Source organism: Telmatherina bonti (genome assembly GCF_933228915.1).
Source record: "Telmatherina bonti genome assembly, chromosome: 5".
In the NCBI taxonomy this organism is placed as follows: domain Eukaryota; kingdom Metazoa; phylum Chordata; class Actinopteri; order Atheriniformes; family Telmatherinidae; genus Telmatherina; species Telmatherina bonti.
In genome coordinates this window covers 2,566,898-2,578,283 of record NC_136623.1, presented here as the reverse complement: position 1 = coordinate 2,578,283, position 11,386 = coordinate 2,566,898, and the positions used below count along the sequence as shown (strand labels likewise).

At 48.2% G+C, this 11,386-nt stretch overlaps 1 protein-coding gene across 5 annotated transcripts in view; it reads left to right on the top strand.

Moving 5' to 3' along the window:
* The first annotated feature begins 2,455 nt into the window (after positions 1-2,455).
* The window catches only part of selenbp1 (selenium binding protein 1), an 83,825-nt gene continuing 74,894 nt past the window's right edge, over positions 2,456-11,386 (top strand). For 2 of the 5 annotated variants that reach the window (XM_079240513.1, XM_079240510.1), the window contains exons 1-3: positions 2,456-2,517; positions 7,191-7,244; positions 7,353-7,465. In XM_079240513.1, coding sequence (XP_079096639.1) covers positions 2,514-2,517; positions 7,191-7,244; positions 7,353-7,465 — 171 coding nt within the window. In that variant the 5' untranslated portion in view covers positions 2,456-2,513. Of the gene's footprint in view, positions 2,518-3,291; positions 3,394-7,190; positions 7,245-7,349; positions 7,466-11,386 lie in introns of those variants that run through there. The other 3 variants (XM_079240512.1, XM_079240509.1, XM_079240511.1) reach the window with 2 other exon arrangements.

The window sequence follows — 11,386 nt, the reverse complement described above, 5'->3', positions numbered from 1 at the left end:
ACCAAAACATCAGCCAGAAAGCACCGGAACTGAGAAGTGGTCTGTGGTCTCCACCTGCAGAACCACTCCTTTATTGGGTGTGTCTTGCCAGTTGCCTATAATTTCCACCTGTTGTCTGTTCCATTTGCACAACAGCAGGTGGAACTGATTGTCAATCAGTGTTGCTTCCTAAGTGGACAGTTCCATTTCCCAGAAGTCTGGTTGACTTGGAGTTACATCGTGTTGTTTAGGTGTTCCCTTTAGTTTTTTTGAACAGTGTAATTGTGTGTAAAGTTATTAAACCAAAGAATTTTTTTTAAAAAGCCTTTGTTCCGACCCATTATTCATAACACTATGGCTGTGTCTCCATTCAGGTTCTGCAGACTTCCAAGTGTGGATCTGTCGGCTGCATACGTCATAGTGGTGCCAAGTTCTGTTAAGCTGGTTTAAATCATATTTATCTGATAGACTTCAGTTCGTTCATGTAAATGACAAGTCCTCCTCACAAACTACAGTAAGTCATGGAGTTCCTCAAGGTTCTGTACTTGGACCAATACTCTTCACGCTATATATGCTCCCTTTTGGCAAAATTATTAGACAGCATGGAATAAACTTTCATTGTTATGCAGATGATACTCAGATATACTTATCCTTTAAACCAGATGAAACAAATCAGCCCAATAGGCTACAAAATTGTCTCATAGACATAAAGACTTGGATGTCTAGAAATTTTCTCCTCTTAAACTCAGATAAGACTGAAGTAATTCTCGTTGGATCTGAAAAACTCAGAGCTAAATTTTCCGGTTTTGTAATGAACCTGGATGGCATTACTTTAGCTTCCAGTGCTACAGTGAGAAACCTTGGAGTAATATTTGACCCTGACCTGTCCTTTGGCCCACATATTAAGCAGGTTACTAAAACAGCCTTCTTTCATTTACGTAATATAGCCAAAATTAGGGACATTCTGTCTCGGAGTGATGCAGAAAAACTGGTTCACGCTTTTGTTACTTCGAGACTAGATTACCGTAACTCTCTATTACTGGGCTGTCCTAAATATGCCCTGAAAAGCCTTCAGCTGATCCAGAATTCTGCAGCCAGAGTCCTGACCAGAACCAGCAGGAGAGATCATGCTGGTTCTGATCACCAAGCAGAGTACTTTGTTCGCAGACTGCAGGCTTACTTGTGGTTCCTAGAGTCTCAAAGAGCCGAGCAGGAGGCAGAGCCTTTGGTTATCAGGCCCCTCTCTTATGGAATAAGCTCCCAGTTAGTGTTAGGGAAGCAGACACCCTCCCCACCTTTAAGACTAGGCTGAAGACTTATCTTTTTGATAAGTCCTATAGCTAGGGATGGTTAGCATCCCTTAGTTATGCTGCTATAGGTTTAGACTGCTGAGGGACATTTCCTGATACACTGAGCTTCTTTCTTTTTCTCTTTATCTCTTTCTTTTACCCCCCCCCCCCCCCCCCCCCCTCCCCCCATAACAGTGTTGCATCATTAACATGTATGTCTCCTGTCTCAGCAGGTCTCCCTGGCCGGGAGTAGCAGTTCCTGTTGTCTGTTGTCTTTCTGTCCTCTTCCCCCCACACAGCAGAGGCAGATGGCTGCCTGTCCTGAGCCGGGTTCTGCCGGAGGTTTCCTTCCTGTTAAAAGGGAGTTTTTTCCTTCCCACTGTCGCCAGTGTGCTTGCTCAGGATGGGAGATTGAGTTGGACTCAACTCAATCTGTTGGTTTCCTTATATAGGCTGTTATGAATTGGCCTTCATTATGTTTTCCCCTCTGTCTGTAAAGCGTCTTGAGATGGCATTGCCGTGATTTGATGCTATATAAATAAAGTTGAATTGAATTGAATTGAATTCTGTCCCAGTTCCAAGGCTCCTCCCAGTCCTCCCAGTCCTCCCAGTCCGCCCTTCGTTGGCTCCAGATCGGCTTAAAACGAAGGCGACCAGAGATGCATCCTAAGCGCCCTCACCTATCCCAGAATTCATTGCTCTCCTGATAGAAAAGAAGCAGCAGCAGAGCGCCGGTGTCGGTTCCACACCAGCCGGACCGTTTATTTATTTTCCCGTTCTACGTGTGAAAATATGAGAAATTAAAGTTTCGTCCTGGTTCGGGGAATGAATCTGACCTGCAGGTGACGACATTCAACTGCGTTGAACCTGGACTCCACTGATCCACGGCCTGCTTATTTAACCTTGTTAAACTGGAGTATATGTGGCTTCACTGGGTTGGTTTAGATTCGTCTGACTGGGAAAGACTGAAGAATAAAAACACGCTTCAGGAAGCAGAATGTTCCAGACCAGGCCTGTCTTCCTATCGGCTGTTGCTGCAGGGGCCCTTGGGGGATTTGGGGCTGCGTGCTGCTGGACATGCCAGGAAGCGGTTGGGAGTTGAGGGTTAACATGCTGGCTCCTCAGGGCCCCTCCTCTCCTTTCTGATTGGCTGCTTCCTCCCCTCCGTCCCCCCTCAGAGTCTAGGAGCTCAGACCTGCAGGTCAGTCCAGAGGAAGGAGTCTGGCGAGAACCAGGAGCTCAGAAATGGGTGAGTCTGTTTGCATAGCTGTGCTGTGGTGGTGCGTTCACAGTCTGAACCAGACTGGGTCTGCAGAGCATGATGGCACCGTTGGGATTTTATTTTACTAAAATATTTTTGTTTTAAATTAACTTTATGTTCCATTTCTTTTCTTCTTGCTGTTTGTGTGTTTTGTTGTTTAGATTTTAATCTTTAAGTCGCAGCTCTTTGTCTAAACTTGTTGTTGTGAAGTAAAGTTTTGATGAGGTCAAGGTGCAGCTCGTCCTGCAGCTGCACACACCTGACCTGGATCTGCGACGCCATTGGACGTCAGCCGGTGGTGTCATCACCGCATTAAACGTCAACGTTGTCATGACAACTTACATGGTGGTGCCTTCAGGGACACTGTGAAAATCTCAGTAGCAGTATTGACGATGAAATGTTTCATTTTTCAGATAATCGATATGTTCATTGATTATTATTATTGACGAATCTTCTTCTTCTTTGCTTGTTTTTTAGACTTTATTTAGACTTTTACTTTTAGATTTTCTTGTTATTTCAGGTCTTTGATCAGAACTTTATGCTGTTTACCAGGTCCGGTTCCACAGACCGGGTCCGGTTCTAAGGACGTGGGGTCCGGTTCCACAGACCGGGTCCGGTTCTAAGGACGTGGGGTCCGGTTCTAAAGACCACGTCCGGTTCCACAGACCGGGTCCGGTTCTAAGGACGTGGGGTCCGGTTCTAAAGACCACGTCCGGTTCCACAGACCGGGTCCGGTTCTAAAGACCACGTCCGGTTCCACAGACCGGGTCCGGTTCTATGGACGTGGGGTCCGGTTCTAAAGACCACGTCCGGTTCCACAGACCGGGTCCGGTTCCACAGACCGGGTCCGGTTCCACAGACCAGGTCCGGTTCTAAAGACCATGTCCAGTTCCACAGACCGGGTCCGGTTCCACAGACCAGGTCCGGTTCCACAGACTGGGTCCGGTTCCAGAGACCTCTTTTTGACCTCCTTCCTGGACCAGGTTCAGGATTTCAGGAATGCGTGACTCTGCAGAGACAGAAGCTCGTGGTGTTTACGTAACGTTGGGGTTACATTAGTTCACCAGAGTCCTCCTGGATCTGGTCCAAGGAGGACTGGAAACATCCAGCTGCTGCTGGTCCAGGCTTTTCAGATAAACTTTAAGTTAAGTAACTTTCCAGACAAAGGATCCGGGCCACTGATCCGGGCCCTTCAGGTTAAATCCCGTGGCTTGACCCTCTGAGAGACAATTGACAACTCAGGGTTGGGACCAGGAGGCAGAATTGTAGTCCTACACACTTTTCTGCAGCTTCCCACCTGCCGCCGCCCACCCAAAACCCCATTCTGACCTTATACAACTCCCCAGCAGTAAGAATTAAACAACACAAAAACACTTCTGGGGTTAATCGTGAAAACCTCATAAAAATAAAAACAATGGATCTAATAAAATCTGAAAATAAGACAATAAAGTGTGGCCTACTGAATATTAGATCCCTCCCAAATAAGTCTTTATTAGTCAATGACTTGATAGGTGATCACCACATTGATTTATTCTGTCTTACGGAAACCTGGTTACAGCAAGAGGATTATGTTAGCATTAATGAAGCTACGCCAGCTAACTATTTAAACTTTCACATTCCTAGAACTACAGGCAGAGGAGGAGGTGTTGCAGCTATTTTTAAGTCAGAATTTTTAATTAATCCTAAGCTCAAAACTAACTATAAATCCTTTGAATTCCTGACATTAAATTTATCTCATCCAAAATGGAATTCAGAGAAACCGCTCCTTTTAGCATTAGTGTATCGCCCACCTGGACCTTACTCCGAGTTTCTGACCCAATTCTCTGATCTCTTGTCTGAGTTAGTGCTGACTACTGATAAGGTCATTGTACTAGGTGATTTTAATATTCATGTTGACGATGAAAATGATAGTTTAAACATTTCCTTTAGCTCTATTCTAAACTCAGTTGGGTTTTCACAAAATGTCAATGGAGCCACTCACTCTCATGGTCATACTCTTGATCTGGTTCTAACATCTGGTATTGAGACTGATAAGCTCAAAGTATTTCCTCAAAACCCTGTCATGTCCGATCACTTCTTATTAACCTTTGAATTCACTTCATTTGATTACTCACTGACCAAAAATAAATTCTACTATAGTAGATGTTTATCAGACAATACACCTGAGCAGAAATAATTTATGCGAGGAGTTTCAGTCAGGATTTAGAGCTCATCATAGCACTGAGACAGCATTGGTGAAAGTTACTAATGACCTTCTTATGGCCTCAGACAAAGGACTTGTGTCCGTACTTATCTTGCTTGATCTTAGTGCTGCATTTGATACAGTCGATCATAACATTCTGTTACAGAGACTAGAACAGGTGATTGGAATTACAGGTACAGCGTTAAGCTGGTTTAAATCATATTTATCTGATAGACTTCAGTTCGTTCATGTAAATGACAAGTCCTCCTCCCAAACACAGTAAGTCATGGAGTTCCTCAAGGTTCTGTACTTGGACCAATACTCTTCACGCTATATATGCTCCCTTTAGGCAAAATTATTAGACAGCATGGAATAAACTTTCATTGTTATGCAGATGATACTCAAATATACTTATCCTTTAAACCAGATGAAACAAATCAGCCCAATAGGCTACAAAATTGTCTCATAGACATAAAGACTTGGATGTCTAGAAATTTTCTCCTCTTAAACTCAGATAAGACTGAAGTAATTCTCGTTGGATCTGAAAAACTCAGAGCTAAATTCTCCAGTTTTGTAATGAACCTGGATGGCATTACTTTAGCTTCCAGTGCTACAGTGAGAAACCTTGGAGTAATATTTGACCCTGACCTGTCCTTTGGTCCACATATTAAGCAGGTTACTAAAACAGCCTTCTTTCATTTACGTAATATAGCCAAAATTAGGGACATTCTGTCTCAGAGTGATGCAGAAAAACTGGTTCACGCTTTTGTTACTTCGAGACTAGATTACTGTAACTCTCTATTACTGGTCTGTCCTAAATATGCCCTGAAAAGCCTTCAGCTGATCCAGAATTCTGCAGCCAGAGTCCTGACCAGAACCAGCAGGAGAGATCATATTTCTCCAGTTTTAGCCTCTCTTCATTGGCTGCCTGTTGAATCTAGAATAGAATTTAAAATCCTTCTCCTTACATATAAAGCCCTCCACAACCAGGCACCACTATATATCAGAGACCTCATAGTTCCTTATATACCAAGCAGAGTACTTCGTTCCCAGACTGCAGGCTTACTTGTGGTTCCTAGAGTCTCAAAGAGCCGAGCAGGAGGCAGAGCCTTTGGTTATCAGGCCCCTCTCTTATGGAATAAGCTCCCAGTTAGTGTTAGGGAAGCAGACACCCTCCCCACCTTTAAGACTAGGCTGAAGACTTATCTTTTTGATAAGTCCTATAGCTAGGGATGGTTAGCATCCCTTAGTTATGCTGCTATAGGTTTAGACTGCTGAGGGACATTTCCTGATACACTGAGCTTCTTTCTCTTTATCTCTCTCTTTTATCCCCCCCCCCCCCCCCATAACAGTGTAGCATCATTAACATGTATGTCTCCTGTCTCAGCAGGTCTCCCTGGCCGGGAGTAGCAGTTCCTGTTGTCTGTTGTCTTTCTGTCCTCTTCCCCCCACACAGCAGAGGCAGATGGCTGCCTGTCCTGAGCCGGGTTCTGCCGGAGGTTTTCCTTCCTGTTAAAAGGGAGTTTTTTCCTTCCCACTGTTGCCAGTGTGCTTGCTCAGGATGGGAGATTGAGTTGGACTCAACTCAGTCTGTTGGTTTCCTTATATAGGCTGTTATGAATTGGCCTTCATTATGTTTTCCCCTCTGTCTGTAAAGCGTCTTGAGATGGCATTGCCGTGATTTGATGCTATATAAATAAAGTTGAATTGAACTGAATAGATTTTCTAGAACTTTTATGATCTGGACTTCAAGTTTTCCTTGTTTATGTTCCTGTTTGTTTGGAGACCCGCTCCGTTTTCCGTTCCACCTTTCACCATGGTAACTTAGCTGGATGTCAAGCCGGTTCTGGACCAGGTTACCTTCTGGATTACAGATCAGTGAATATAAAAAGCTCCACCTGCTGACCAATCAGGTCTTTGAAAATCGCCCCTCCCATTCTGACGGTGTTGGCGTGGAGATCCTGAGTAGCGTGCTAAATCTCCCTAAAACTGTTTAACACTCATGAAGGGGTTTTTCAGACGTGAAAAGTATATAAAAGTATAACTTGGTTCACATTTACACATCACATGACGTGATTAAGGGGGTCATGTGACCAGTTAAGTAAAGATGGCACAGTGTGTACAAACGGAGGAGAAATACAACCATGGAGACCATGGAGACATACAACTGGATGTTTGGACGGGTCAAATAGATCAGAACATTTATGACTGAAAAATTAAATAACTTGGTGAAACACATTTTTCTACTTTCATTTACTGAACACAACGTTTAATGTTGGTTTCTTTGCTTTCTTCCCACTGACCATGATGCTCATTTGGTTTCCCTGATAAAGTGTTTCCTTCAGATTCTGGACAAACTGAAGTTTTGCAGGATTTCTTGGTGGTGTGTGTCTGTGAGGATCAGGGGTCCTGGTACAGAGACTGGTGGGACTCCGCTGTTGTTCCGAGGAGATAAACCTGTTCCTGTTCCTCCTTTCAGCCAGCTGTTCCGGATGTGGACCGGGGTACCGCACTCCGCTCAACGCCATGAAGGGTGAGACTATGTCTGTAAACACTTAGGACTTCTTCTGAAACATTATCTCATGTGATTGGCTGTGAGGGACCTTCACCTGTCCAGGTAATTCTGTCTTGGTTCCAGAAGGTCCTCGTGAGGAGATAGTCTACCTGCCCTGCATCTACCGAAACACCGACACCTTGAAGCCTGACTACCTGGCCACTGTGGATGTGGACCCCAGATCCCCTACCTACTGCCAGGTAGACCTGAACCTGATACCTATTCTATTCTATTCTATTCTATTCTATTCTATTCTATTCTATTCTATTCTATCGAACCCTAACCCTTCATCTTGAAGCAGATCAGTACTCTGCAGAGCGGACAGAGTTTGGGAGATCATTCCACCATCGTGGAACAACAGAGGAAAAGAGTCTGGCTGGTGATTGAGTCCCACGTATTGGTGGTAACACGAGGAGTCTTTCACTGGTGGAACGTAGCTGTGGAGAGGGAGTGTAGGTCTGGATTAGGGAGTGGAGGTAGACGGGAGCCGTTTCAGTTATTGTTTTGTAAACCAGAAGCAGAGCTCTGAATCTGATGCTCTGCAACTGGAAGCCAGTGAAGAGCGATTAGCAGCGGAGTGACATGAACCCGTTTGGGTTGGTTGAAAACCAGACGCGCTGCTGGTTCTGGATCATCTGCAGAGGTTTAACCAGCATGCAGGCAGACCTGCCAGTAGGGAACTGCAGTAATCCATGTGTGAGATGACCAGAAGCTGAGTCGTGTGTTCTGTCAGGTACGTCTGATTCTCTTGATGTTGTAGAGAGCATATCGGCAGGTACCGCAGGACGTACACATCCTACAGGACGTCCACATCCCGCAGGACGTCCACATCCTGCAGAACGTCCACATCCTACAGGACATCCACATCCCGCAGAACGCCCACATCCTACAGGACGTCCACATCCCGCAGAACGCCCACATCCTACAGGACGTCCACATCCCGCAGAACGCCCACATCCTACAGGACGTCCACATCCCGCAGGACGTCCACATCCTGCAGAACGTCCACATCCTACAGGACATCCACATCCCGCAGAACGCCCACATCCTACAGGACGTCCACATCCCGCAGAACGCCCACATCCTACAGGACGTCCACATCCCGCAGGACGTCCACATCCTGCACAGGCAACCGAGGCAACATGGACCTTTAAGGTCCACTGGTCATCCACCATGACACCCAGATTCCAGGCAGCAGGAACAAGTGTGATAGAGTGGAGCTTCACACGTATCTGCAGAGGTAATGAAGGATCGGCTGGACAGACAATGAGCTCTGTCTTGGACAGATGGAGCTGAAGGTGGCGATCCTTCATCCATGCAGAGATATCAGCAAGACAAGCTGATATTCTCAGTGAAACGTTGTGTTGTCTGGTGGGAAGGAGAGGAAAAGCTGAGTGTCATCTGCATAGCAGTGGTAGGAGAAGCCATGAGAGCTTCTAACTGCACCGAGTGAGGAGGTGTATGGTGGAAAGAGAAGAGGGCCGAGCATTCTGTGGGATGTGGACGTCCTTTAGGATGTAGACGTCCTTTAGGATGTGGACATTCTTTAGGATGTGGACATTTTGTAGGATGAGGACGTCCTGTAGGATGTGGACGTCCTGCGGGATGTGGACGTCCTGCGGGATGTGGACGTTCTTTAGGATGTGGACGTCCTGCGGGATGTGGACGTTCTTTAGGATGTGGACGTGCTGCGGGATGTGGACGTTCTTTAGGATGTGGACGTCCTGCGGGATGTGGACGTTCTTTAGGATGTGGACATCCTGTAGGATGTGGACGTCCTGTAGGATGTGGACATCCTGTAGGATGTGGACGTTCTGCGGGATGTGGATGTTCTGTAGGATGTGGACGTTTTGTAGGATGAGGACGTCCTGCAGGATGTGGACGTTCTGTAGGATGTGGACGTTCTGTAGGATGTGGACGTTCTGCGGGATGTGGACGTCCTTTAGGATGTGGACGTTCTGCAGGATGTGGACGTCCTGTAGGATGTGGACGTCCTTTAGGATGTGGACGTTCTGTAGGATGTGGACATCCTGTAGGATGTGGACATCCTTTAGGATGTGGACGTCCTGTAGGATGTGGACGTCCTGTAGGATGTGGACGTCCTGTAGGATGTGGACGTCCTGTGGGATGTGGACGTCCTGTAAGATGTGCACGTCCTGTGGGATGTCGACGTCCTGTAAGATGTGGACGTCCTGTGGGATGTGGACGTTCTATAGGATGTGGACGTTCTGTAGGATGTGGACATCCTGTAGGATGTGGACGTCCTGTAGGATGTGGACGTCCTGTGGGATGTGGACGTCCTGTAAGATGTGCACGTCCTGTGGGATGTCGACGTCCTGTAAGATGTGGACGTTCTGCGGGATATGGACGTTCTGCAGGATGTGGACGTCCTGTAGGATGTGGACGTCCTGTAGGATGTGGACGTCCTGCGGGATGTGGACGTCCTGTAGGATGTGGACGTCCTGTAGGATGTAGACGTCCTGTAGGATGTGGACGTCCTGTAGGATGTGGACGTTCTGCAGGATGTGGGCGTCCTGCAGGATGTGGACGTCCTGTAGGATGTGGACGTCCTGCGGGATGTGGATGTTCTGCGGGATGTGGACGTCCTGTAGGATGTGGACGTCCTGTAGGATGTGGACGTCCTGTAGGATGTGGAGGTCCTGCGGGATGTGGGCGTCCTGTAGGATGTGGACGTCCTGTAGGATGTGGACGTCCTGTAGGATGTGGACGTCCTGTAGGATGTGGACGTCCTGTAGGATGTAGACGTCCTGTAGGATGTGGACGTTCTGCAGGATGTGGGCGTCCTGCAGGATGTGGACGTCCTGTAGGATGTGGACGTCCTGCGGGATGTGGATGTTCTGCGGGATGTGGACGTCCTGTAGGATGTGGACGTCCTGTAGGATGTGGACGTCCTGTAGGATGTGGACGTCCTTTAGGATGTGGACGTCCTGTAGGATGTAGACGTCCTGTAGGATGTGGACGTTCTGCAGGATGTGGGCGTCCTGCAGGATGTGGACGTCCTGTAGGATGTGGACGTCCTGCGGGATGTGGATGTTCTGCGGGATGTGGACGTCCTGTAGGATGTGGGCGTCCTGTAGGATGTGGACGTCCTGCGGGATGTGAACGTCCTGCGGGATGTGGACGTCCTGTGGGATGTGGGCGTCCTGTAGGATGTGGACGTCCTGCGGGATGTGGACATTCTGCGGGATGTGGACGTCCTGTAGGATGTGGACGTCCTGTAGGATGTGGACGTTCTGCGGGATGTGGACGTCCTGTAGGATGTGGACGTCCTGTAGGATGTGGACGTTCTGCGGGATGTGGACGTCCTGTAGGATGTGGACGTCCTGTAGGATGTGGACGTTCTGCGGGATGTGGACGTCCTGTAGGATGTGGACGTCCTGTAGGATGTGGACGTTCTGCGGGATGTGGACGTCCTGTAGGATGTGGACGTCCTGTAGTATGTGGCCGTTCTGCGGGATGTGGACGTCCTGTAGGATGTGGACGTCCTGCGGGATGTGGACGTTCTGCAGGATGTGGACGTCCTGCGGGATGTGGACGCCCTGTAGGATGTGGACGTTCTGCGGGATGTGGACATGCTGCGGGAGGTGGACGTCCTGCGGGATGTGGACGTCCTGCGGGATGTGGACGTCCTGTAGGATGTGGACGTCCTGCGGGATGTGGACGTCCTGCGGGATGTGGACGTTCTGCGGAATGTGGACATCCTGTAGGATGTGGAAGTTCTGTGGGATGTGGACGTTCTGCAGGATGTGGACGTCCTGCGGGATGTGGACGTTCTGCGGGATGTGGACATGCTGCGGGAGGTGGACGTCCTGCGGGATGTGGACGTCCTCCGGGATGTGGACGTCCTGTAGGATGTGGACGTTCTGCGGGATGTGGGCGTCTTGTGGGATGTGGACGTTCTGCGGGATGTGGACGTTCTGCGGGATGTGGACGTTCTGCGGGATGTGGACGTTCTGCGGGATGTGGACGTTCTGCGGGATGTGGACGCCCTGTAGGATGTGGACGTCCTTTAGGATGTGGACGTCCTGTGGGATGTGGACGTCCTGTAGGATGTGGACGTTCTGCGGGAGGTGGACGTCCTGCGGGATGTGGACGTCCTG